Below are 24,034 nucleotides of genomic sequence, written 5' to 3'. Positions count from 1 at the left end.
ATGATCAAAAACTGAAAATGATCTTAGGTTCTTTAGTAATTAATAACCTTCACAAGGGGCAATACAATGGCCTATTTTTAGTTTTCTTTTGAATCTAAAATAAATATTTAACTTTGTTCAACTGCTAAAATTCCTTGTATTGTATATTTGATTATTTGCACGATTTAAATATAACATCGAATTTGCAACACGTAATTTTTTTTTAATGTTTGCTCTTCGTAATCATATAATCGTTGATTTATCGATAGTTCATCAACTAAACCGGAGCTATAGGTAACAGTTGACAAGTGATTCTGTGACCGCGCGCTCTCCGCCCTCTATCTTGAAACGGTTCACCGTACTTATAATTTTTTTTAAACAAATTTTGTATTCTGCAATATTAATAATAAATACAAATAGCAAAAAACCCACAGGAAATGAGATATTTCCAAAAAAACTATTTTTGTGACCTTTGACCTTGAAATTTACCATATTATGTAGGTTTTGAGACAACTTTTTGGGTGTCAATATACAAGTATTTACAAACTTACAGCTGGGTATCTCGAATTCCGAGATTCTTACTTAATTTAAGATTAAATGACTGCGCTATTAGATCAAATGAGCGAATGCTCATTCTCATCCTATTCACATATAAGTACATAGAGATCTATTCTGTGATCTGTGTTTATGTACTACCATGTGAAATTCTTTTAGTGTAAACTAGAGAAGTATTTCTTTGTAATAGTGCGTTCTAAAAGATTCTATGCAATGTTCTAATACTGCAACTGTTACAACACTGAATACGATTTTCGTTTATACAAAAGAATGAATGAATGAATGAATACGCTTTATTGTACACCATTACAAACAGGAAAAAGACATATATACATATACAGAAGAGAGACATGCACAAATGGCGGCCTTATGGCTTTAGTAGCCTTCTCTTCCAGGCAACCAAACACAAGATAAAAAAATATTAAATCATGACAGATGGTATGCTCTTGTACTAGCTCTAGCTCTATGTTCGTGTGGTCTAAATGCACCGTACCTAATAAGATGCAGTTTGTTTATAAAAAGTATTTGGTCGTGTTTACTCAATATCAAGTAACGTTCCGGATAAGAAAGTACCTACTTATCCTACTTTTAGCATGTGCTATATTTGACTTTTGAGTTTTGACTAACATGAAAGGAAACCGAGATCTTATTTAATTTATTTACATAATTAAATTATATTATGTAACTACCATATTTGCTTATTCATGAATATCACTAAAGACCAGGTAGGTACCTACTTCACTTTTTTCCTACTAACTACATGATCATTGTATTGAAAACCGAACCGTGTCTCCTTGAGGTGTATTCAGAATAACTATGGGGTAAGTAAATACCTATACTTACGTCTGATTAACTAGGATTTTGATTAACTGAAAGATATAGACAGCGAAGTACCTATCGTTTAAAGAGTTGGTTTGTTTGAACGCGCTAATCTCAAGAAGATCCGGTCCGATTTGAAAAATTCTTTCGATGTTGGATATCCCATTTATCGAGGAATATTTGTTTGCTATTTTCTTTCCCCCCATTTTCAAGTATAAACATTATTTTTTTTTACGAATAATTATGTTTAGTGTATGAAGATATTAGAGTTGCAGGTATGGAAACCATTGTTTAAGGTTTAAATAAAACAACAAAAATTGTGAATAGAAATATATTCAAGAATAGTCTTTACAAATGTTTTTAACTTTTTTAATTATATTTTTATGATAGAAGGATGATGCAAAAAAAACGAGGAATACTTAAGTACTTATATACTTTCTTTTAATAACACTAAACCTTGAAATTTTCAGGACTACATGAGAGGCACCAGTTTTCAAATAAACCGAATCGAAACTTTTGAGTTAACAAATATGAAAAAAAAAACTTGAATTGACAACTCCTTTTTGAAGTCGGTTGATGACCTTTGCATTGTGTTAACAGATAAATCATCATCAAATCATAAACATCGTTAGGGCGCTTGTGCACTACAAGGAATTTTACTGTCCGGCATTCCGATTTTTTACGGTCCGGTTTGGCATGAAAAAACCGATGAATTGCTTGTGCACCTGTCCGTCTTTACTCGGATCAGTGCGGTACAGTTCAAGGAAGTATGGCGGTATAATGCTATCATAATTGATTGTTTTCGCATTTTACAAGAAACGAGTAAAAATATAGAAGGTGAAATATATATACTTCGTTATAATAAAAAGTAAAGTTCCGTAAGAGATTTAAAATGCGTGTTTCACTTATTTATTTTAATCGGTGACGAGGAGCTAAATCTATTCCCACTGGAACTTTAACTTACCAACACTTACTTAGATAATAATTATAGGTCAATGCTTGGTCAATGTATATAAAATAACAATACCGACTTCTCAAATCTCATTGCCAGCTAAAAGAAAGTAAAACAAGAGCTTGCTTTCAATTGGCATATGCAATAAAAAGAGTAAAATCCAAGCAAGTGGGCACTCGAAAACAATTATACCTACAGCGACTTGTAAACTCAAAAAACCATCCGGAATAGGGAAAAGTAAAATGTCGGACAGTAAAATTACGTATAGTGCACAAGCTAGTATTTAGATTAATTGCGTGCCATACCGGACCGTAAAAAATCGGAATGCCGGACCGTAAAATTCCTTGTAGTGGACAAACGCCCTTAGTTCATAATCTTACTAGCTAAATTGAAATTTACAATATGTAATTACAATCCCGCGACAGATTATAAAACTAAGGGTCGGCGCAGATATGGCGCAACGCATTTTTCATTGTCAAACTATTATCGACATTTTTTTTTATCAAAATAAAATTCAAAATCAAATAAAAACTATTTATTTCGGGGAGCATCGAAGCGTCACCCGCGAAAAGTTCGCTGCGTTTTTTTGAATGTTATTTCAATAGGGGCAATGTCGATAATAGTTTGACAGTGAAAAATGCGCTGCGCTTCGCCATATCTGCGACGGCCCTAACAGTATTTTTAATCTTATGATGACATATGTCTGTATTTGAAAAACAACTTAATCTATCTAGTTATAGAACATAATCTTACTCTAATAGTATATATAACATAATAGTAATAAACTATAATAAAACACGCACACATACGCACAACCAAATATTTCATATTGAGATTAGAAAGTGTTTAAATTCATTTATTTAAAATATATAAATATAAATCTATATACATATGTACTAATTTACAAAAATAATTTATTTACAGCTAAAAATAATTGAGTATGACATTATGTATCATTACAGAAATATTTATAAGGGGTTACAAAATTTTCACCTTTAGTAGAGCCATTTTAAGATTTGATTTTACTGATAAACTATTCTAAACATAATGAACAATTTCTGATTTAGACAGTGCGCGCACGAGCAACTTTGTCTCCGCAACTATTTTGTCTCCGCAACTATTTTGTCTCTCCACCCATGGGCTAGTATGAACGTGCGCGCACGTAGCGACGCAACTCCCCATACAATTGATGGGAGAGACAAAATAGTTGCGGAGACAAAGTTGCTCGTGCGCGCTAGCTCTTAAAGAACTGACGTTCCAACAATTTTGTGTCAATAAACCTTTTTTTTTTAAATACCAGAGAAGTTACTCTAAAAATCGAAATCTGACATCTAGAATCGAATGCATTGATTACTTGTGAATAAAAATCATCATAAATTAATAAATGTGTTTCAAGTCAGTATCGATTAATTCACTTTAATCGATGTTTTTAAGCAGGTTACCTCTCTTCGAAGATAAAATTGATAGACGTCAAATGTTGCCTATTAATTACATTGGCTCGACATTAAAATTCATAAAGATAGAGAAGAATCGTAAGTAATAAAAAGCATGAGAATTAAACTAATTTTTATTGCGCTAATAAGCGTCGTTGTCGAGAGATACAATCGATTCCACATAATTTAAGAAAATAATTTTTCTTCCTTATCGTTAGACTAGCCGATTGACCCGACTTCGTCCGGTTTTAGCCGGAATAAATTAAAATTTAGCCTATGTTACTTGGTAAAGATGTAGCTTTTTGATCGTAAAATAATTAAAAAATCTATTAATGGTTTTAGCGCAATATAGATAAAAACGTGTTTTTCGTTTATTAAACTAAATTATCGTTTACAAGTGTAATATTTCTTTAAAAAAACCAGTATTTGACGCCATTTTTTAAATCGAACTTGTAATGGCACTTTTAATTTGTTCATGCAATCCTGTTGAACCTAATGCATTTTTAAAACCTTGCAATATAGTATTTTCTAGTGTTTGATTTTACGCGAGTATTATAGATTTAGAAATTAAAGATTTAAACGGATTTTTAACGCTGCAAAGTGTGCGAAACGTCAGGAAAATAATATATTGAATAAATCCGTTAATATTATTAATTTCTAAACATTGCCATAACTCAATGCATATTGTCAAAAAAACTTTCTTAATTAAAAATAATGCATAGTTTCCACTTTTAAGAACCGCAACTATCATTTATTTCCACTAATATTCAATTATTTTATTACATTGCCTCTTGCATAGAAACAATAAAACTGTGTTCACAAACGCACGATGCGACGTTGCCGCGAATCGAGATACTATTACTACGTATGGAGAAGACACCGCCTACATCACTTATGTTCCGCTCAACATAGGTCAACCGGCCACACTGCACTCAGTCGCTTTAATAGCACGATGGTCATGTTCATGTTATGTTTGTTTTAAAGCAAAAAAACATGAAACTCATCAAAATACATATATCAATTCAAGTGTGTTACGATATTGCACTAATAATTCAAGTAATGCGGCACATTGCAAAGGAATAATGTTGCATCGGTAATTAACTAGATAATCATTTTTAAAACTTGGATCGAGCAAAATTTTTGGCGGGCGCCATTTTGCGTCATTTATCATAGACTAAAAATTTAAGAAATGGCATTGGGTATGAAAGATGTCTAAATAGTAATATTACACGACGTAAATTTTTATAGTGGAAAATAATAATTTTACACATTTATGTACTGTGAATATTATTTGAAAAAAAGGTTGAAATCTTGAAAGATGAAAATTAATTACCTACGTATCATTTTTTTTTGTTACATTGATTGGTTTTAATTGAAAAGTTTTTAATAAGTTCATTAATAATTTCTTTATTAAATTAATTATATTTTTTTTAAATTGATTGTTTTTAATTGTTAAGTATAAATAGGCATAATATTTATAAAGTGTCGCCTCTATAGCGGTGAGTTGGTGACCTCGCTTAATCTATGACTCACTAGCCGCGCGCACAGATTTTGTTCGTGGTGTCTCCTCTATACGTAGTAATAATAGCTCATAGTTGCCGCTCCGCACAATTTCTAATTACAATCCTAGTCACAATGCAAATAAGAGTTAGCGCGCAAGAGCAACTTTTGTCTCCGCAACTATTTTGTCTCTCCCATCAACTCTATGGGCTAGTATGAAAGTGCGCGCACGTAGCGACGCAACTCCCCATACAATTGATGGGAGAGACAAAATAGTTGCGGAGACAAAAGTTGCTCTTGCGCGCTAGCTCTAACCATCGAATCACAATTCAAATTTCGAACGATACGTATTAATTTGACACGTCAAAAATTAGTGGATTCACGCTTCAAATAACATCGTCATTTTCCTTCACATTCAACAATCGTGCACAATTCAAATTCCGCAACACAACACAACACAAACAATTGTATCCAGCCAGCCAGCAGCTCTTCGCTAGGTTTCCTCACATTTCATATTGTCATCAATTGGCGCCACTTTTTGAATTTCGAACACCAACCCTTGGTTAGTCTGTGGAAGTTTTATTTTATAGTAATCCGACGTTGGTATAGGCGCGTTCGGTTTCGCGTGATCTTTCCTAAAATGTCGACTCAAATGGCCCGTTTGCGTGAATTTTCTATCGCATATTTTGCATTGGTATCTTTTTTCGCCTGTATGTACTATTTTATGTTGTTTTAGTGCTGAAGAAGTGTAGAATGTCTTTCCACACTCGCAGGCATAGTCCCTTTGGCCGCTGTGACGTTTTACGTGAACATTGTAGGAACTGCGCGTTACGAAGCCGCGGTGGCAGTATTTACAATTATATCTGGAAAGAAGCAAATATTTTTCAAGTGAAAACTTCTTTAGCGGCGTTGAGCACTTTTTCTGTAATGGGTATAAAATCTTAAACTCGCGTCAGGACACGTGACCTGATCGAAAAAGCGTAAGACGGATGGATATCAAACATGCTCAACGTTAATAATCAAGTTTTCACTTCTGCCGGCACTCCCGGAGTGTAACCCGTCTTTTTATATAATACGTATTTTTACATGAGTAGAATAGAGTCAGGTTATTAATACTTTATGATATATGGTAATTGATTGAATTTTAGAACTAAATCATTAGAATTTTAACGGAAATCTACTTCTTTACGGTACAATTTTGACGCTGTTTTATTTTTCTAATAAAATAATAATAAGACAATGATTGCAACCAATTTTATCAAATACCATTCAGTATTATTTACTAGATTTCCGCCCGCGGCTTCGCCCGCGTTTTCAAAGGAAAACCCGCATAGTTCCCGTTCCCGTGGGATTTCCGGGATAAAACCTATCCTATGTGTTAATCCAAGTTACCCTCTATATGTGTGCTAAATTTCATTGTATTCGGTTCAGTAGAATTTGCGTGAAAGAGTCACAAACACACCCACACACACACATCCTCACAAACTTTCGCATTTATAATATTAGTAGGATGGTAACCTATTAAAAACTCGAATTTCTATTACCCGAATCTTAAAACCCCGAAAACGGTTGTTAGAACTTTTAAAAGACAGATGTAATGAATGACAAATTTTTAAAATTCCTTTTTTAATTTCCCAGATGAATCAATTTCCAGATGCACCAAAACCAGATTTTTAAAAAGTATTTTTTTGTTTCCCGTATTCTCATAATACAGATCTCATTATACCAGATTCTCAGAATACTTTTTTTTGTTTCCCATCATACCATTTTCCAAATAAACTATTGCCAAATTTTCATAATCTTTTTATTTGGTTCCCATATAATCGTATAACAGATAAACTATTGCCAGATTTTCATAATCTTTTTATTCCACGCTAGAACTGACTCGCTATTGTTTTACTTGCCCATTACAGAAAGGTTAAAGTGTAAAATCTATTCAGTAGGTAGGTTAGGTTAGGTTCGTGCTGCGACTCCCTGGAAGGATTTCGTTTTGCTGGATATCGTTTATTTGAATTTAAAAAATCTGGACATTGTTTGTCTGGATATCAATTAACTGTATTTCAAAAATTTGTGTTTTAAAAATCTGGCTTTCGTGCATATGGATTACGGTCATCTGGATTTTGTGCATTTAGATTACGTATGTCTGGAACTCATTCGTCTGGATTGTAAAACGTCTTACAAATAAAGAAATGGGCAAATGAAATACGGAGTTGCGATTATATGGCAAACAAAACTTCGAAATTTTAAAATTCGGGGTTATGAAAAAATGTCCAAACGTTTTCTGGATTATGATATTCGGAATATTAAAATTCGAGATTAAGATAGGTAACCTAGTAGGATGTGTCTGGAGATAAAAACTTAATATTCATTGTTGTCGTAATAAAAAAAATATTTACCTAACTTCCCTTTTATGTATCCGTACATGAATGGACAAATTGCCAGATGTGGCAAATGTCTTTTCACAGAGATGACAAGAATATGGCTTCTCTCCGTTGTGTACTCTTTGATGCACATTGAGATCCGCTTTTATTGGGAATCCTGGAATAAATATATATTTTTAACCCTAATAAGTAATCAAAATTTTTAATCCTTAATGATAATACACAGTCAGCCACAAAAAAGGGACAGTTTAAGTTTTAATGCATTGTAAATCCAACTTTATTTCATTCAAATAAGGTCTAATTTAATTTGATGTATATGCTACAGTCAAAACCCTGAACCAGTCAATATCCTTATTGACCGGTAACATTTGTAAATAAAGTTATTGACTAAGGGTGTCGGTCAATATCCTTATTGACTGATTTTATCTGACAAACTCAGTTAATAAGGTAATTGACCAACGTACTGAATAGATTTTAACACTTAAGGTTGATGTTCCGACCGTCCCTCCATACATTTTTGATTACCTCTAAACACTTAACACAGACACTATTTCTTTAAAACTAATCATTTTATCACTTCTCTATAATGAAATGTGTGCGCGTTCGACCTTTTTAATCAATAATTTACAATATTTACTTAGAAAAACAACAGTAAAATACCGGAAAAATTTGACACTTCTACAGTAGTGTGCGTGACTTTTGCCAAGCGAAACACGACATAAAGCACGACATCTAGCGCATAGACTATATACTTATTACAGATCTAGCGCGTCAATGTCTAAACGAAAGGCGATGTTTAGACATTGACGCGCTAGATGTCGTGCATTCGCGTTCGTTATCTTATGCATAATGAGCATAATTCTAATAAATCAAAGTTCTGTGTAAAAATTGAGTAATTTCATTTCCAATCGTTCAAAGAAAATAACAATAAAATAAAATAAAACTAATGACCTTAGAAACTATGTTTTTTTTTATTTATTACTCATTATTGTTCGTCCGTCGTAGGTCTGTAAACTGTATTGTACACTGAAGGTAAATGGTACTGTAGGTACTTTAGTTCGGCGTCGTCGCTCGTCGGCTTGATATAAAATTACATTCTTGATTTCATTGACACGCGCTATGATTTGCGCGCGGAATTTCTTGTGTTGTGAATTTATTTTTGTATGCTATGCATTTTAATTGATTCAAATTGCAATGTTTCTCTAGTATGCATTTGAGACTATATTGTAAATTGTAATAATTGATCGTGGGTATAGTAATTAATTATTCTAATAACGCAATTAGATAGTAATATATGTATTTTCGGTGGGATTCAAAACAAAAAATTGGCCCGTGATTTTTATGAAATTTCACCACATTGCAAATCACATCAATCATAGTTCATACACATGTATGACGAAAGTGATTAGTATTGTGGCTAACATTGACTCATCAGTTCATCACTGAAACCAGTGATAAATCAGTACCTATATCATATTGTGTTTGAATATTTTTAAACAATGATATAAGTATACAATTATTATAAATCGGTAAACTATCAAAGTAATCACAAACTTGCAAACATTGGTAAAATGTCCAGTAGTTTATGAGCCTATTCATTACAATCAAACAAACAAACAAAGTTTTCCTCTTTACAATATTAGTGTAGACAAACACTATGAATACGATCACGAATGCAAATTCGGGGATTTTCTAATTATTGCTAAATAATAATTGAATTCGTTTTGAAATACTCTATAATTTTTAGTGTATAAATAGACATTTATAATGTGGTGCTCATTTTTTTTGTACTGCTAACGCTATTGTAGGTACCTATTTTCGTTGTTTTATTTCAAGTGAACACGGCCATACAATTTTGTCACGAGCCGCCTATGATTGTAGGTACTTTTGTTAGGCTCCTTCGTCGTCCGCGTCGGCTCGAAAGTTCTTGATTTCATTGTCACGCGCTATGATTTGCGCGCGGATTTTCTTGTGTTGTGAATTTATTTTTGTATTATTATTATTTTTTATTTATTTTTTTATTTTATTGATTCAAATAAAATATTTCACTAGTATGCATTTGAGACTATATTGTATTATGTATAATTTATCGTAGGTATAGTTATTCTTATAACGCAGTTATATTTTCGGTGGGACAATTTGACCCGTGATTTTTCTGAAATATCACCACGTTGCAAATCACATCAATCATACACACGTATGACGAAAGTATAGTGGCTATAATTGACTCATCAGTTCATCACTGAAACCAGTGATAAATCAGTATATCATATTTTATTGTGTTTGAATATTTTTTAAACAACGATATATACAATATTATTATAAATCGGTAAACTACCAAAGTACTTCCGAATTTTCAGACAGACAAACAAGTAGTTTGAACACGCAGTTTTCTTATACTAGTAGCAAAAATCAAAACCATAATATTATGTTTACCTACTATATTTTACTAAAAGTCGAGACGTGCGTCGAAATCGTAAATAATAATATGTTTTTCACCTTCCTGGTTATTTTCCCATAGTAAATAGTGTTTTAGGTTTGTTGTTGTAGGTAGGAATAATAATAATTATTCTTACATGTTGGTTATGAAATGTATATTGAAATAATTTACTTTTACAAATCATTAGTGATATAAGTTTTGAGTGAAAATGCTTGGATCAGCATAATATCATATGGTACTTCAAATACATGTTTTGATAAAAAAAACAATAGTGTAATAAAATAAAACTGCGTTTTATTGTAATCAATGTTGACAATTTTAAATTCCAAAATTATTGATCAATAAAATAGTTTACACCAACAAATATAACTTTTATTTTTATAACAATCGTTCATAATATAAACCGTAGCAGGTGGCGTTTTGAAGTTCTGTCTACTCATACAGAAAAATGGAAAACTTGTTTTTTTTGTAAACAATTTATTACTCATGTTGTTTGGCAACTCGAAGCGTGGTCGTCCGTCGTAGGTACTTTTGTTCGGCGTCGCGTCGTCGTCCGCGTGACCGCGTCGGCTTGATATAAAACATTCTTGATTTCATTGACACGCGCTATGATTTGCGCGCGGAATTTCTTGTGTTGTGAATTTATTTTTGTATGCTATGCATTTTAATTGAATCAAATTGCAATATTTCTCTAGTATGCATTTGAGACTATATTGTAATAATTGATCGTGGGTAGGTATAGTAATTAATTATTCTAATAACGCAATTATATTTTCGGTGGGATTCAAAACAAAAAATTGGCCCGTGATTTTTATGAAATTTCACCACATTGCAAATTATATATTATACAATTACAATTACAATTATTATAAATCGGTAAACTATCAAAGTAATTACAAACTTGCAAAATATGCTTTTCCGAATTTTCAGACAGACACACAATTTTATTAGTTTGTTTTAGCAAAGTAGGTACCTATACCTATACGCTTACGTCGCGCGTCGCGTCGTCGAAAACGGTGCGCCCAGAAACAAACATACCTAATTCAGTTACAATCCTTTTTTTGTTCCGTAATTTATTGTATTTATTCTAATACGATTTTTTTTATTCGTCGGCCAGTTCTACTAGGTATAAAAAGATAAAATTGAAATATAATTATTGTAGCGACAGCCATATTATGTTACTATGTTTTCGTAAATATGTTTTTCACCTTCCTGGTTATTTTCACATAATCTTATCTTATATATAAAAATGAATCGCAAAATGTGTTGGTAAGCGCATAACTCGAGAACGGCTGAACCGATTTCGATCATTCTTTTTTATTATATTCCTTGAAGTACGAGGATGGTTTTTATGTAGAGAAAACGTAAATATTATGTACCACGGGCGAAGCCGGGGCGGACCGCTAGTATATATATATAAATGAATCGCAAAATGTGTTGGTAAGCGCATAACTCGAGAACGGCTGAACCGATTTCGATAATTCTTTTTTTATTATATTCCTTGAAGTACGAGGATGGTTCTTATGTAGAGAAAACGTAAACATGTACCACGGGCGAAGCCGGGGCGGACCGCTAGTCTAATATAAAAATGAATCGCAAAATGTGTTGGTAAGCGCATAACTCGAGAACGGCTGAACCGATTTCGATAATTCTTTTTTTATTATATCCCTTGAAGTACGAGGATGGTTCTTATAGCTAGAGAGCTAGTTAGTTTAGTTTTAGTGCAGTGGCAGTGTAAATGTTGTTGTTGAGGTTATGTAAATTTAACACTTTAGTTAACTACCAAGATATAAAGAAATGAGGATAGGACACAATAACTATTGGTTGAGGTATTTATAAACTCATAATATACTTTTAAAAAAATCACGTTTTAATAAATTTCTAGAATTAAATTAGAACAGCTGATTCAAAATAGCCTAAAAAATCTTAATAATAATAATTACGCTTCACAGCAAGAAGAAATGTACCATATGTACCCGCACAAAGTCGATATTGTGTTGCCTACCGTTCGACTCAATGGCTAGGGTTGTAACTACCTTTAATAATTATTACCAAACTAATAAACCGAGTGATGCGAAATAACCATAATTCTTTTAGAGTTTGATAAAATGATCAGGCAGGTATTTTCTTTAATCCTCTGAATTCTCGGTTACTAAATTGTATCGTTGAAATTATTCTTAATCGCGTAAATTTAATAAATAATCATATGGAAAACACTTTTCATTTGTTTTTTTACTTTCACGCCCAACTACTATACAATAATTACGTTGTTTCGGTATTTTGACGAGAAAACGCAGGAAACATCCGTTGTATCATTTTAGATAGATTGTATATTTTGTATCTGTAGAATTGAAATCAAAGCTATGTATATGTTGTCTCCATTCTTTTCTTATCGGATTGTTGATCCCAATGCGAATGCGTCACTTAAATTTTATAAAAGACAATTAAGAACATCAAAAATAAAGTGATACGTAAATATTTCACAGTGCAATATATTATGTAATTAATAATAATTATATATTTATGAAAAAATAATTACATCAGATTTAATAATAGCAATTGTTTTGAATGTACATAATATGAATAAATGATTACATCATAATAGTAATAATCACAATTGTTTTATTTCCCATTTGTTGCAACCCTAGCATATTTTCATGTAGCAGCAGAAGTACCTACACTGGCGGCGCGGCGGCATCGTGCGACATCAAAGGCATTGCCTTACTAGGTAAGTTTATAATGACTCATTTCTTTTATTATATAATTTACGTTTTACTTTTACAGAATCCGATTCAATGGATTATGAAGACGAGTCACACAACGCCATACGATAGTGATGATGAATGAACATTTCAATAAATGCATGCGTGTTTTTTTATGTTGTTTTGTAATTGTTAATTGTTTCTTAAATAAAGAAATAAACTAAATATTTAAATGATGATTTGTTATTTGCAACACAACTTTATATTTGAGATTCTTTACAAATGTATATTTAGTTTTGTATCATCAAATTTATAAATTTTATTCCATAGTTTTCAAAATTAAATGTAAATGACCATAAAAACATTAATAAAGTAAATCATTGATGTAAGGTCAGGGAACGTAATACATATATACATCTGACCATGTAGAAGCTAAGTCTTGTTGACTGCTGAAGTCTGTAAAGTTTTGTTGTCTGCTGAAGTCTGTACGCAATGAAAATGTCTGCCGTTTCGAAAATAAGTTTTTAAGACCCTAATAAATAAAATATATGTATATATAATGGCAGATCTGGTCAAATACTTTCAAAATTATATTTTTTTCAGCACTTTCATAAGTGTCTGCCAGAATGTTATCCGCGTGATAATGGTCTGCCATTGTTATTTTCCGATAGTAATAATAATCTATTTTCAAATATCAAAATGGCAGACGTGGTCAAATGGTTTCAAAGTTCGCCAAAAATTTCCACCTGTCTTACCTAAGCGCGCGCCCCGTCCACCACTCTGGGCTTAGTGACTCCTCATCTCATGTATAGTAGGTATAGGGGAATCAACACACAAAAATCCAGGTCTGGTCAAATACATACAGGTAGCTTTGCGCTAGCTCTCTAGCTATTACTTCTTATGGAGAGAAAACGTAAACATGTACCACGGGCGAAGCCGGGGCGGACCGCTAGTAAATAATAAAATAATAAATAGTGTATTAGATTTGTTATTGTATCTTGTATAGATACCTACGAATAATTATTCTTACGTCTTGTTGGGAAATGTTCAAATACCTACCTATTGAAATAATTTACTGTTACAAATCATTAGTGTTATTAGTTTTGAGTGAATAGGCATGGATCAGAAATTCAGAATATAATATGCTACTAACTACTCAAATACATACATGTTTACACAACAAACACCACTGACCTCTATAACTATAAGTTATAGAGGTCAGTGACCGTCAGTGACAAACACTATGGATACCTACGCTCGCGAATGCAAATTCGGTGATTTACTAATTATTGATACCTAGTCATTGAATTCGTTTTGAAATAGCCTGTACTTTGTAATTTTTAGTGTTATAGACATTTATAAAATGTGGTGCTCATTTTTTTGTAATAAATCATCCCGAACGCTATTGTATTTTCGTTGTTTTATTTCAAGTGAACACCTATACAATTTTGTCACGAGCCGCCTCTGGCCTCTGGGTGAAATAAACAAGTCAAATGATTTTTGTTCTAATTGTATTTTGGTAGTAGTTTGTTTAGAATTTACATTACCATTGTTTAATTTTTATTTTGTATTTGCAGTAAAATAAAAAGATGAAAAACTTCATTAGGTATATTGTACGACACCTCACTCTGAATCGCGCTAGCGAAATTTTTTCGTTACAGAGCACATATACAACTTTCGGACAATCTTCATTGAGGCCGGCCGGCAAATCGAGTATGTCGAGAAACTTCACTTATTCGATGGAGGTATTCTACCTTCCTTCCTCCACAGTTGTGGGACCCCGACGTGCATTGAACACGCAGCTTTCTGATACTAGTAGCTAAAATCAAAACCACAGATATGTCTGTGATCAAAACCATAATAATATTTTTATTTTTTACCTATTATTTTACTAAAAGTCGAGTGCATCGAAATCGTAAATATGTTTTTCACCTTCCTGGTTTTTTTTCCATAGTAAATAATGTTTTTGATTTGTTGTTGTATGAATAATTATTCTTACTTGTTGGTTATGAAATGTATTTTGAAATAATTTACTTTTACAAATCATTAGTGATATTAGTTTTGAGTGAAAATGCTTGGATCAGCATAATATCATATTTGCTACTTCAAATATATGTTTTGATAAAAAAAAACAATAGTGTAATGTAGGTAATAAAATAAAACTGCGTTTTATTGTAGGTAATCAATTTTGACATTATTTATTTCCCAAAATTACAATAAAATAGTTTACGCCAACAAATATAACTTTTATTTTTATAACAATCCTACTTCCTACTAATGCGAAAGTTTGTGAGGATGTGTATGTGTGTGTTTCACGCAAATACTACTGAACCGATTACAATGAAATTTAGCACACATATAGAACGTAACTTGGACACATTGAATAGGTTTTATCCCGGAAACCCCACGGGAACGGGAACTATACGGGTTTTTTTTTTAAAATGCGGGCGGAAAGCTAATCGTTCATAATAATATAAACCGTAGCAGGTGGCGTTTTGAAGTTTTGTCTACCCATACAGAAAAATGAAAACCACAGGAGATTGCCCAAGTGACTATGGCACTTGGTATCGCAATCAAACTTATTGTGTCAAGATGAAATATAGCTCAATTTAAAGCTTGATGTTAGTACTTTTAGATATGATTAAAGTTTTTATGTAAATAAGCCGCAGTTCGCGACAATAAAAATAAAACAATAGTTTTATTCAACACTTCAAAAAACTACTTAATCGAGTTTAAACTAACGATGAACGTTAAGTTTTACATTTATTACATAGGTAATATTTTAATTTACAAGACAAATGTGAAAAGTAAATCGTAATTTAAACATTATTTCAAAATAACATCGAACAATGCGTCGAACACATTCATTTGACATTTCAAATAGAAACTATGACATATGACGTTTGCAAGAGAGATAGATATAGGTATGTGTCAAAACAAAACTTTTACTTTTATTTCTATTTATTCGGTATAATTACAACTTAATAGTGATAAATATGATCATTATAAATACAAATAGGAATTAACAATATCACGAACACGTGACACTACTAGTATTTTACCGATTCCATACGTAGTCATACATGTTTCAAAAGAAAAACTTTTACTTTTACTATTATTTCAATTTATCCGGTTTAATTAAGACTTAATATTGATACATATGATCATTATAAATACAAATAGGAATTAACAATATAACGAATACGTGGCACAACTAAAATTTTACCGATACCACCCGTGGTCATTCTCCTTTGTGGGTCATTTGTAACAGGATGGCGGTTCTACAGCGAAAAAAGAAAAATGATGGTCAGAACGCTGATACCGGATACCTTAAGATACTGTAATATAAAATATTACTAGATTAGATAAAATATTATAGGTAGTATCTTCACCGTGTGTGACGCGCTTTACATTCACGCCATCTAGAGTTAAATCTTTATCATTTTTGTATACGTCTGTGTGTGTAAACGACCCTGTATGCAATGACAGATGTTAAAACGCATAATTTTACCGAATTGGGTGGATTTTAAGGCAATGATATAACATATTTCAATAAAATATAATATTCAGTAACCGCCATGACTATTCCTAGGTTTGATGACTATTCCAATTACGCAAAAACTCAAATAAACTAGAAATGTAGAATTCAGCGCCATCTAGCGGGATATTGGCTGGGAACAGATCGTTGCAATCACCTTAAATCTTTCTGTAATGGGCAAGTAAAACAATAGCGAGTCGGTTCTGGCACTCGCTGTATTTAAGTGTTTAGTCAATACTCCTTTATGTAATGCTAATGCATGATTTCGCTTTACCTGTGTTGATTAATTGAGAAAACATAGTTCATAAAAAAAGAATAAAAAAACAAATCGAGAACTGCCATTATTGTGCACATTGGTTAAAAAAGATAGATCATGATTTTTGTGAGTTTAAATTTTAAAGCATTAATTTTTTAAATACGGTAAGTAAGTAGATTTTTAATAAAAATAATTTTAATTCATTGAGATATACATATGGAGACGACACCGCCTACATCACTTATGTTCCGCTCAACATACGCCATATATATATTTTTAATTGTTTTAAAGTGAAACACATCAAATATGCCTTCGTGTGTCTTACGATATTGCACAAATAATACAATTAATACGGAAAAGTGCAAAGGAATAACTTTCATCGGTAAGTACCTAACTAGATAATAATTTTTAAAACTTAGAGCAAAAAAATGGCACGCAGATTTTGTTCGTGATGTCTCCTCCATACGTAGTAATACTATCTCAATGTTTTAATTATAATTTATACCTTTCCCACAATCCTGACACAGATACGACTTGACCCCGCTATGCCGCTTCATGTGTATCGCCAGTTGACCGCTTTGAACGAAACTCTTGAAGCAAATGTTGCAATTAAATAGCCTTTCACCTGGAAAATTGAATTTTTTAAGTGAAAACTTCTTTAGCGGCGTTGAGCACTTTTTCTGTAATGGGTATAAAATCTTATACTCGCGTCAGGACACGTGACTTGATCGAAAAAGCGTAAGACGGATACCATTCCAAAATATCAAACATGCTCAACGTTAATAATCAAGTTTTCACTTCTGCCGGCACTCCTGGAGTGCAACCCGTCTTTTTTATTTATTTTTTGACAAAACTAGTGTTTTTCTGTATAACGCTTAATTAATCATTAAATTTATAATGCTTAATAATTTTTTGTATATTTACCAAAGAGCAAACAAATATTTGTGTTTATGCATTATTTTTACATTCAGTAAAAAGCTGTTACACATGCATTCATCAGCAGAATTTATTATATTCTTATTTTAATATATATTTATTTGAATCAATAAACTATTATTCAATTAAAATAGTACGATCTTCGCGGCTCGAAGGACCAAATATTTAAAAATCGCTATATACACAGAAATATGTATAATAAAAAAATTCACTAAATGATTACAAGAATACTTTTATTGTTAGCTTAACTTTCACAAAAAAATATCTTACCTTTATGCATACGTATATGATTAACAAGCGCCGTTTTTTTTCTAAACTGTTTTGGACAATATTCACAATGATATGGCTTCTCACCAGTATGTATCCTTTTGTGTTGGAACAAACCGCTGTGTCCTCTGTAATAAAATAATTTGCTTTAAGTATATAACCATTAGATCGTTTTATAATACACTAGCTTTCCGCCGGCGGCTCCGCCCGCGGTTTCAAAGAAAAACTCGCATTGTTCCCGTTTCCGTGGAATTTCCGGGATAAAACGTATCCTATATTACTCGTGGTATTATATTTTAAGTTTAGCCTTACGACATTTCCTAAAGCATAGAAACGGCGAAAACACGAAATATGTATATAAAAGTAATAAACAGAACTCACTTGAAAGTCGCAGGACACTCTGTACACTTATAAGGCCTTAAGTCCGTGTGGCATATTTTGTGCGAGTTCAAATTACTTTTGGAGCTTAGTATTTTGCCGCAGATATCACATTGATGCGGAAGCTTGCTGTGTGCTACCGTTGTTTCATCTTGAGAAAAAAAAAAAAAAAAAAGAAACTTTACTATGCTAGTATACAGGGTGTACCAAAAAGTAGTGATGAACGGAAGCTGAGAGGTAGAGGACCTAGAGGGCTATCCGAATCACCCCCATGTATGTAATGCGATTTTTCGTATTTTCGGAGTTATGACGATTTTTTTCAATTTTTCACCTATCGCCGAGTACGATGATATTTTCACTCATGCTGACGTCAATGATTGCGGAAGATGCTTGATTTTTTTTGTGTGCTAAGCTGAAAGATAGGCCAATTCAGTATGGTAACATTTACTATCGTTAGATCTTTGAATGGAATAAAAAAGAGAATGAAATGGCAAGAAAGATAAAATTACCCAGTATGTTCACCACTTCAAGGGCCCGTAAAAAAATAAAATCACATAAAAAAAGTTTTCCGTTTGACTTTTTAAAACTTGCTCTATCTATCAGATAGCTACCCTGAAAATTTCATTTTATTATTCAGAAGGCTTCAATCGAAAAATTTGAATCTAAATGTGGTAAGTGCAAAAATTGAATTAACATGATGATCATTAAAACCAATAAATAGGTGTTTAATTACCAGAAATTTTTAAAATAACCCCGCTGTTGCTCAATGCAAGTGCGACATCACCGTAAAAAGTAGTCTTTTAAATGTCTGAATGCCCTTTTATCATTTTTAATGGTTTCTTCTGCTACTATGAATTTCCGGGTTATTTCGTCCAAATTGTGGCAGTCTCTCGTCTTTGTAGTATCCCCACGGAAAATAATCAATAGGGTTTATGTCCGGGGACCGTGCAGGCCAGGCTAAAGGGCCAAGATACCCTGAAAGATGGATTGGTCGTTGCAGCCTGCGCATGCGACGGTGAAGCCTGCCTTAAAGCCTGGCCTCCACGGTCCCTCGACCTAAACCCCATTGATTTGTTTCAATGGGAATATTAAAAAGACTTCGGCTACTTGAGAGAATGCCACAATTTAGACGAAATAACCCGGAAATTCATAGTAACAGAAGAAACCATTAAAAATGATAAAAGGGCATTCAGACATTTAAAAGACAACTTTTTACGGTGATGTCGCACTTGCATTGAGCAACAGCGGGGTTATTTTAAAAATTTCTGGTAATTAAACACCTATTTATTGGTTTTAATGATCATCATGTTAATTCAATTTTTGCACTTACCACATTTAGATTCAAATTTTTCGATTGAAGCCTTCTGAATAATAAAATGAAATTTTCAGGGTAGCTATCTGATAGATAGAGCAAGTTTTTAAAAGTCAAACGGAAATTTTTTTTTATGTGATTTTATTTTTTTACGGGCCCTTGAAGTGGTGAACATACTGGGTAATTTTATCTTTCTTGCCATTTAATTATTTTTTTTATTCCATTCAAAGATCTAACGATAGTAAATGTTACCATACTGAATTGGCCTATCTTTCAGCTTAGCACACAAAAAAAAATCAAGCATCTTCCGCAATCATTGACGTCAGCATGAGTGAAAATATCATCGTACTCGGCGATAGGTGAAAAATTGAAAAAATCGTCATAACTCCGAAAATACGAAAAATCGCATAACATACATGGGGGTGATTCGGATAGCCCTCTAGGTCCTCTACCTCTCAGCTTCCGTTCATCACTACTTTTTGGTACACCCTGTATAGTACCTAACTTGGCAAGTGGGTGTGAAAGGGATAAAAAAACATACAGGCGTCATTCAAGGTCATATTTTCTTGTTACAAGTTAATGTTCATACTGAAATCTCCAGTGTATTAGATATAATAAGCTTCTTGGATTTAACTCAAGAACTCAATTGATTTTAATAATTCAATTTATAAAAGAAAAAAGAACTAGTCCCACCTTTTTTCTTGCGCCCTCTTTTTTTCTTTGTTATTACCTCGCCATTTGTTTCTGGAAACAAATGTAATGTCATGCTTCAGTTTCAAGATGTGATTAATTTTTATGAAAACTTGATAAAAAAAGTTCAGTTCAAACTTTAAAATGAAATAGAAGGAATACTTAAGAGGAAATAATAAGAAAGTATTTTATATATTTTTTTTATATTAGTCAAAATTTTCATTTAATAAGAATTTAACAGCATACCTTTTATGTAAACAGAAAAACATTTAAACATTTTATAGCACATTGTAACTACATACACACAATATATTATTCTCGTCATGGTTTCATTGTATATTTTTATCACACGTATTTATATATTTATTAACACAATATGTTTATTTATTTAAAAATAGATATTACTATTTATTATTCTATTTATTTTTATCTATTTATTTATTTATTATATTGAATCTTAGAATTAGATATCACTGTATAATTAGGTGTCGCTGAAAATCAGCTCTACAATGAAGGCCTGTGCTTTTCATTGTAAAATGCTGAGCGGCAATCCTTTTAGCACTTAGGTTTTTAGAATAAGTAGATTGTAAGTACTTAAATTGTTAATTTTAATATTGCCTATCTGCTAATAAAAAGTTTTATTATTATTATTTTTTTTTATGTAATTAAAGAAAATAATAACGCTTTGGACCAATGACTCTATTATACTAGTAGACGCGGCATACACCAACATCATTGCACTAAAAAACAGCGTAATTAATACATACCTACTTACTAACGCATTATCACCAATACAGTTGTTCTCTCTTTCACTCTCACGCACGAGACATAATGCATGTCTCACTCATGTACTTCGTAATAACAACTGCCGATTAAAATATAAAAAGAACGTCCAGCCACGACGCTAAATGGTGCGTGACTAAGTGAAACTCGGGCACTTAGCTGAGTTTTTTCTTGCCAAAATAGAGAGCGGGTAACGTATCTAGCTTTTTTATATATCATAGCTTTTGACTATTAAAAATGTATGGACTACAACGGAAATTTCCAGCATATTTGTATGCCATATGGTGGAAAATGAGAAAATATGAGATACAGATCAAACCTTTTGTGATCATGTTTTATAAAAACTTGGAATCAATGTACAAAAGTAATATATACATAAAATAATAAAAAATCACAAACCTTCAGCTTCTGGTGCAGTTTTGAACTGTATAAGTAAATTTTCATCATCATCATTCCAAGTATCGTTTTCATTATTGTCGTTGTAACCAGGTTCTGAAATTAATATAGTTTTATGAAGTACATAATTTTTAGTGGAAATTTTTTATGGCAAAATTATGGTTTTCTGATAAAACATTACTAGTTGCTCTGCACAGTTTCACCCCCGTGGCTCTACTCCTGTTGGCCGTAAAGTAAAGATAGCCTATAACCTTCCTCAATACTGGGCTATCTAACACCGAAACAATTTTTCAAATCGGACCAGTAGTTTCCGAGATTAACGTGTTCAAACAAACAAACTCTTCACCTATATAATATTAGTATAGATTCAAACAAGTTTACCTGACTTTATATCCTCATCAACAGCTTTTTCTTCTTTTAACAATAATTCTATAGATTTGTCCTTTAAGTCTTCTATTTCATCTTTAACACTGTCACATAGATCTTGTATTTTGTTTTTTATTTCAAAGCATTTTTCTTTCTCTATCGTAATTATTGTATCATTACTTTCTAAAAGGTTCCTTAATTTCTTCTCACTCTCTACACATTGTAAATTGAAAATATATGTTTTCTTCAACTGCCTACAGCAATTTTTACACATGAGCCGTGGCAAACCGTCCTCTTCATCAGGCTGCAATATTATGGAAAATTAATAAAGAATTTCATTTTCTGCTATTAAATTTGATAAAAACTTAAAATTTACCTTTATTTTTGTACAATCCGACAGCATTTCACAGTATAATATTTTCGCGTAATAACAAGTGAAAATATTAAAAGTTACTGGGCATCGTTCAAGACATATTCTACATATGTCCTGAAAGTCTGTTGTGCCAATTTTCATATTTTATTCAATAAGAACTGGTATGAAAATTTGGTGTATTAATATTAAAGCTTAATGTTTGAGTATTTTTATTTACTGTACTGTTTTAAAACAATATTGTTATTTGAAGCAATTCAAAGACGATATTTGATACCTTGTTATGACATTGACATTTGTCAACATGTTCACATGTTCACAGAGCATAATATGAAATGAACATGTCATAAAACAATCAAAATTGAAATTATATTTTGCATTTTTTATACTTATATAATCACTTTTTTGTAATTACTTCTTAATTTTCATCATTTATGTTGTTGTGTATGTTGTAAATTTGGATTATTATAAAATTCGATCAGTTTATTGAGCTGGCAGCACGGGGTCACTTCGATTAAAATGGCTGACTTTTTGGCGGGAAGTCAAACTAAGCTGGATGTTTAATTTTTTCTGCGATTAAATTTTTCAACATTTTGTATAAATAGTAAATACTGTAAATAATTGTTCCTTTAGTTAATTAATACACACCAAAATATATATTTGAAATATTATGGGAGTCGATTCGGTGACGAAAGCCCCGTCAAAAAGACACTAAAAAAAGAAAATTGACTACGACGAAGAAAGATCTCGATTTCAAAAATTATTTTTACCAAACCAAATTATACGAGACAGTTCCCAGATAATCAAAGCACAGACTGTATAGTACCTATACGTAGAATCTCTCGACAGTGAAAAAATTGGTAATAAAAATCCAATAGCGCTTACTAAACTTTTCACTGAGCATGTTAAAGGTATTGCTGGTGTGCACAGAGTCAATGCTTTTAAACTTGGTGTTACATTTAAAAAAACAGTATCTAAAATGGAGAAATTTCTTTTAAAAAATAAATTAAAAGCATTTGTGTCGTCGCACTTAACAGAATCCACTAGGGTCATTCGACATGTCCCCACAGATTTAACAAGATATACAAGATTATCACTTGTGATGCGGAAGTGATTTCAATAAAACGATTCCAGAGAAAAGTAAATGGAAAACTGACACCATTAGGTACTATTGCAGTAACCTTTGCGACTACGACACTGCCGCAATATGCTTATAAACAAATGTTCAGATACCCATTCCAGTTGTACATCCCACCCCTGCTACAATGTTATAAATGCCTTAAGTTTTATCATTCAGCAAAAGCTTGCAGAGGTACACAAATGTGCTCTTCATGTGCTGGACAGCACTCATACAAGGAATGCGATGTTGAAGGAATTATATGCAGCAACTGCAGCGGTCATCACTTACTTTACAATCTCAATCGCCTGTAAGAGTCCGTCAGCCTTGTATACAAGTAGCATTTTTATATTGATACTTTACGTGGTATTCTGTTATTATTAATAATTGTTATTGTTCACTTTTTGTCGCTGTTGTTTGCTAACTTTCCTTAGTTAATTTTTGGCGAAATGCCGAAATAACTAATTTTGGTCCTTTATTCAAATCGAATTCATTTCCATATAAAATATTATCGATTATCGGAAACAATCGATACGATTTCAGTAAAGGCAATCTCTACACGTGTCAACAAACGATATGTCACAGGAATCATCTTAGGGGAAAAGCACAGGGAAAAGGCTTGGGAAAAGGACTATAATTACCACAGATCACAGATAATTACAGTACTCCAAAAGGCAAAATTAATAATGCGCATGCAGATCTTCGCTAATTATCGTATTTCCAGAAACACCCGAATCACCCCGAATCATTGAATTGTAAGTGCCCGAAACAATGTATGTACTTGCATCTTGCACCTTGTTCAAAAGAAATAGGAGTTAATTCAGAGTCATACACAATCGAAAACAATATAGGCGATAGGTGACG

At 32.3% G+C, this 24,034-nt stretch overlaps 2 protein-coding genes across 2 annotated transcripts in view; one reads left to right on the top strand and one right to left on the bottom strand.

Annotated features, from left to right (window-relative positions):
- Positions 1 to 24,034, top strand: part of l(3)73Ah (polycomb group ring finger 3-like lethal (3) 73Ah) — an 80,497-nt gene that overhangs the window by 19,369 nt on the left and 37,094 nt on the right. The gene's annotated exons all lie outside the window — the stretch shown is intronic.
- Positions 4,447 to 22,320, bottom strand: LOC149899494 (uncharacterized). The gene is made up of 9 exons (XM_090113986.1): positions 22,060 to 22,320; positions 21,699 to 21,987; positions 21,321 to 21,413; positions 20,142 to 20,192; positions 18,140 to 18,287; positions 17,762 to 17,886; positions 17,061 to 17,180; positions 7,635 to 7,776; positions 4,447 to 6,101 (listed from the first exon to the last, which is right to left on the bottom strand). Exons 1-9 carry the CDS (start codon positions 22,195 to 22,197, stop codon positions 5,732 to 5,734), a joined length of 1,476 nt encoding a protein of 491 aa, XP_089970112.1. The 5' UTR covers positions 22,198 to 22,320; the 3' UTR covers positions 4,447 to 5,731.

The sequence above is a fragment of the Colias eurytheme genome, chromosome 20 (assembly GCF_061535395.1).
Source record: "Colias eurytheme isolate Ceu_HAF_F1 chromosome 20, ilColEury1 Martin Lab GWU primary, whole genome shotgun sequence".
NCBI classification, from domain to species: domain Eukaryota; kingdom Metazoa; phylum Arthropoda; class Insecta; order Lepidoptera; family Pieridae; genus Colias; species Colias eurytheme.
The sequence above is the reverse complement of the archived record's forward strand: the minus strand, read 5'-3'. Positions and strand labels throughout refer to the sequence as shown.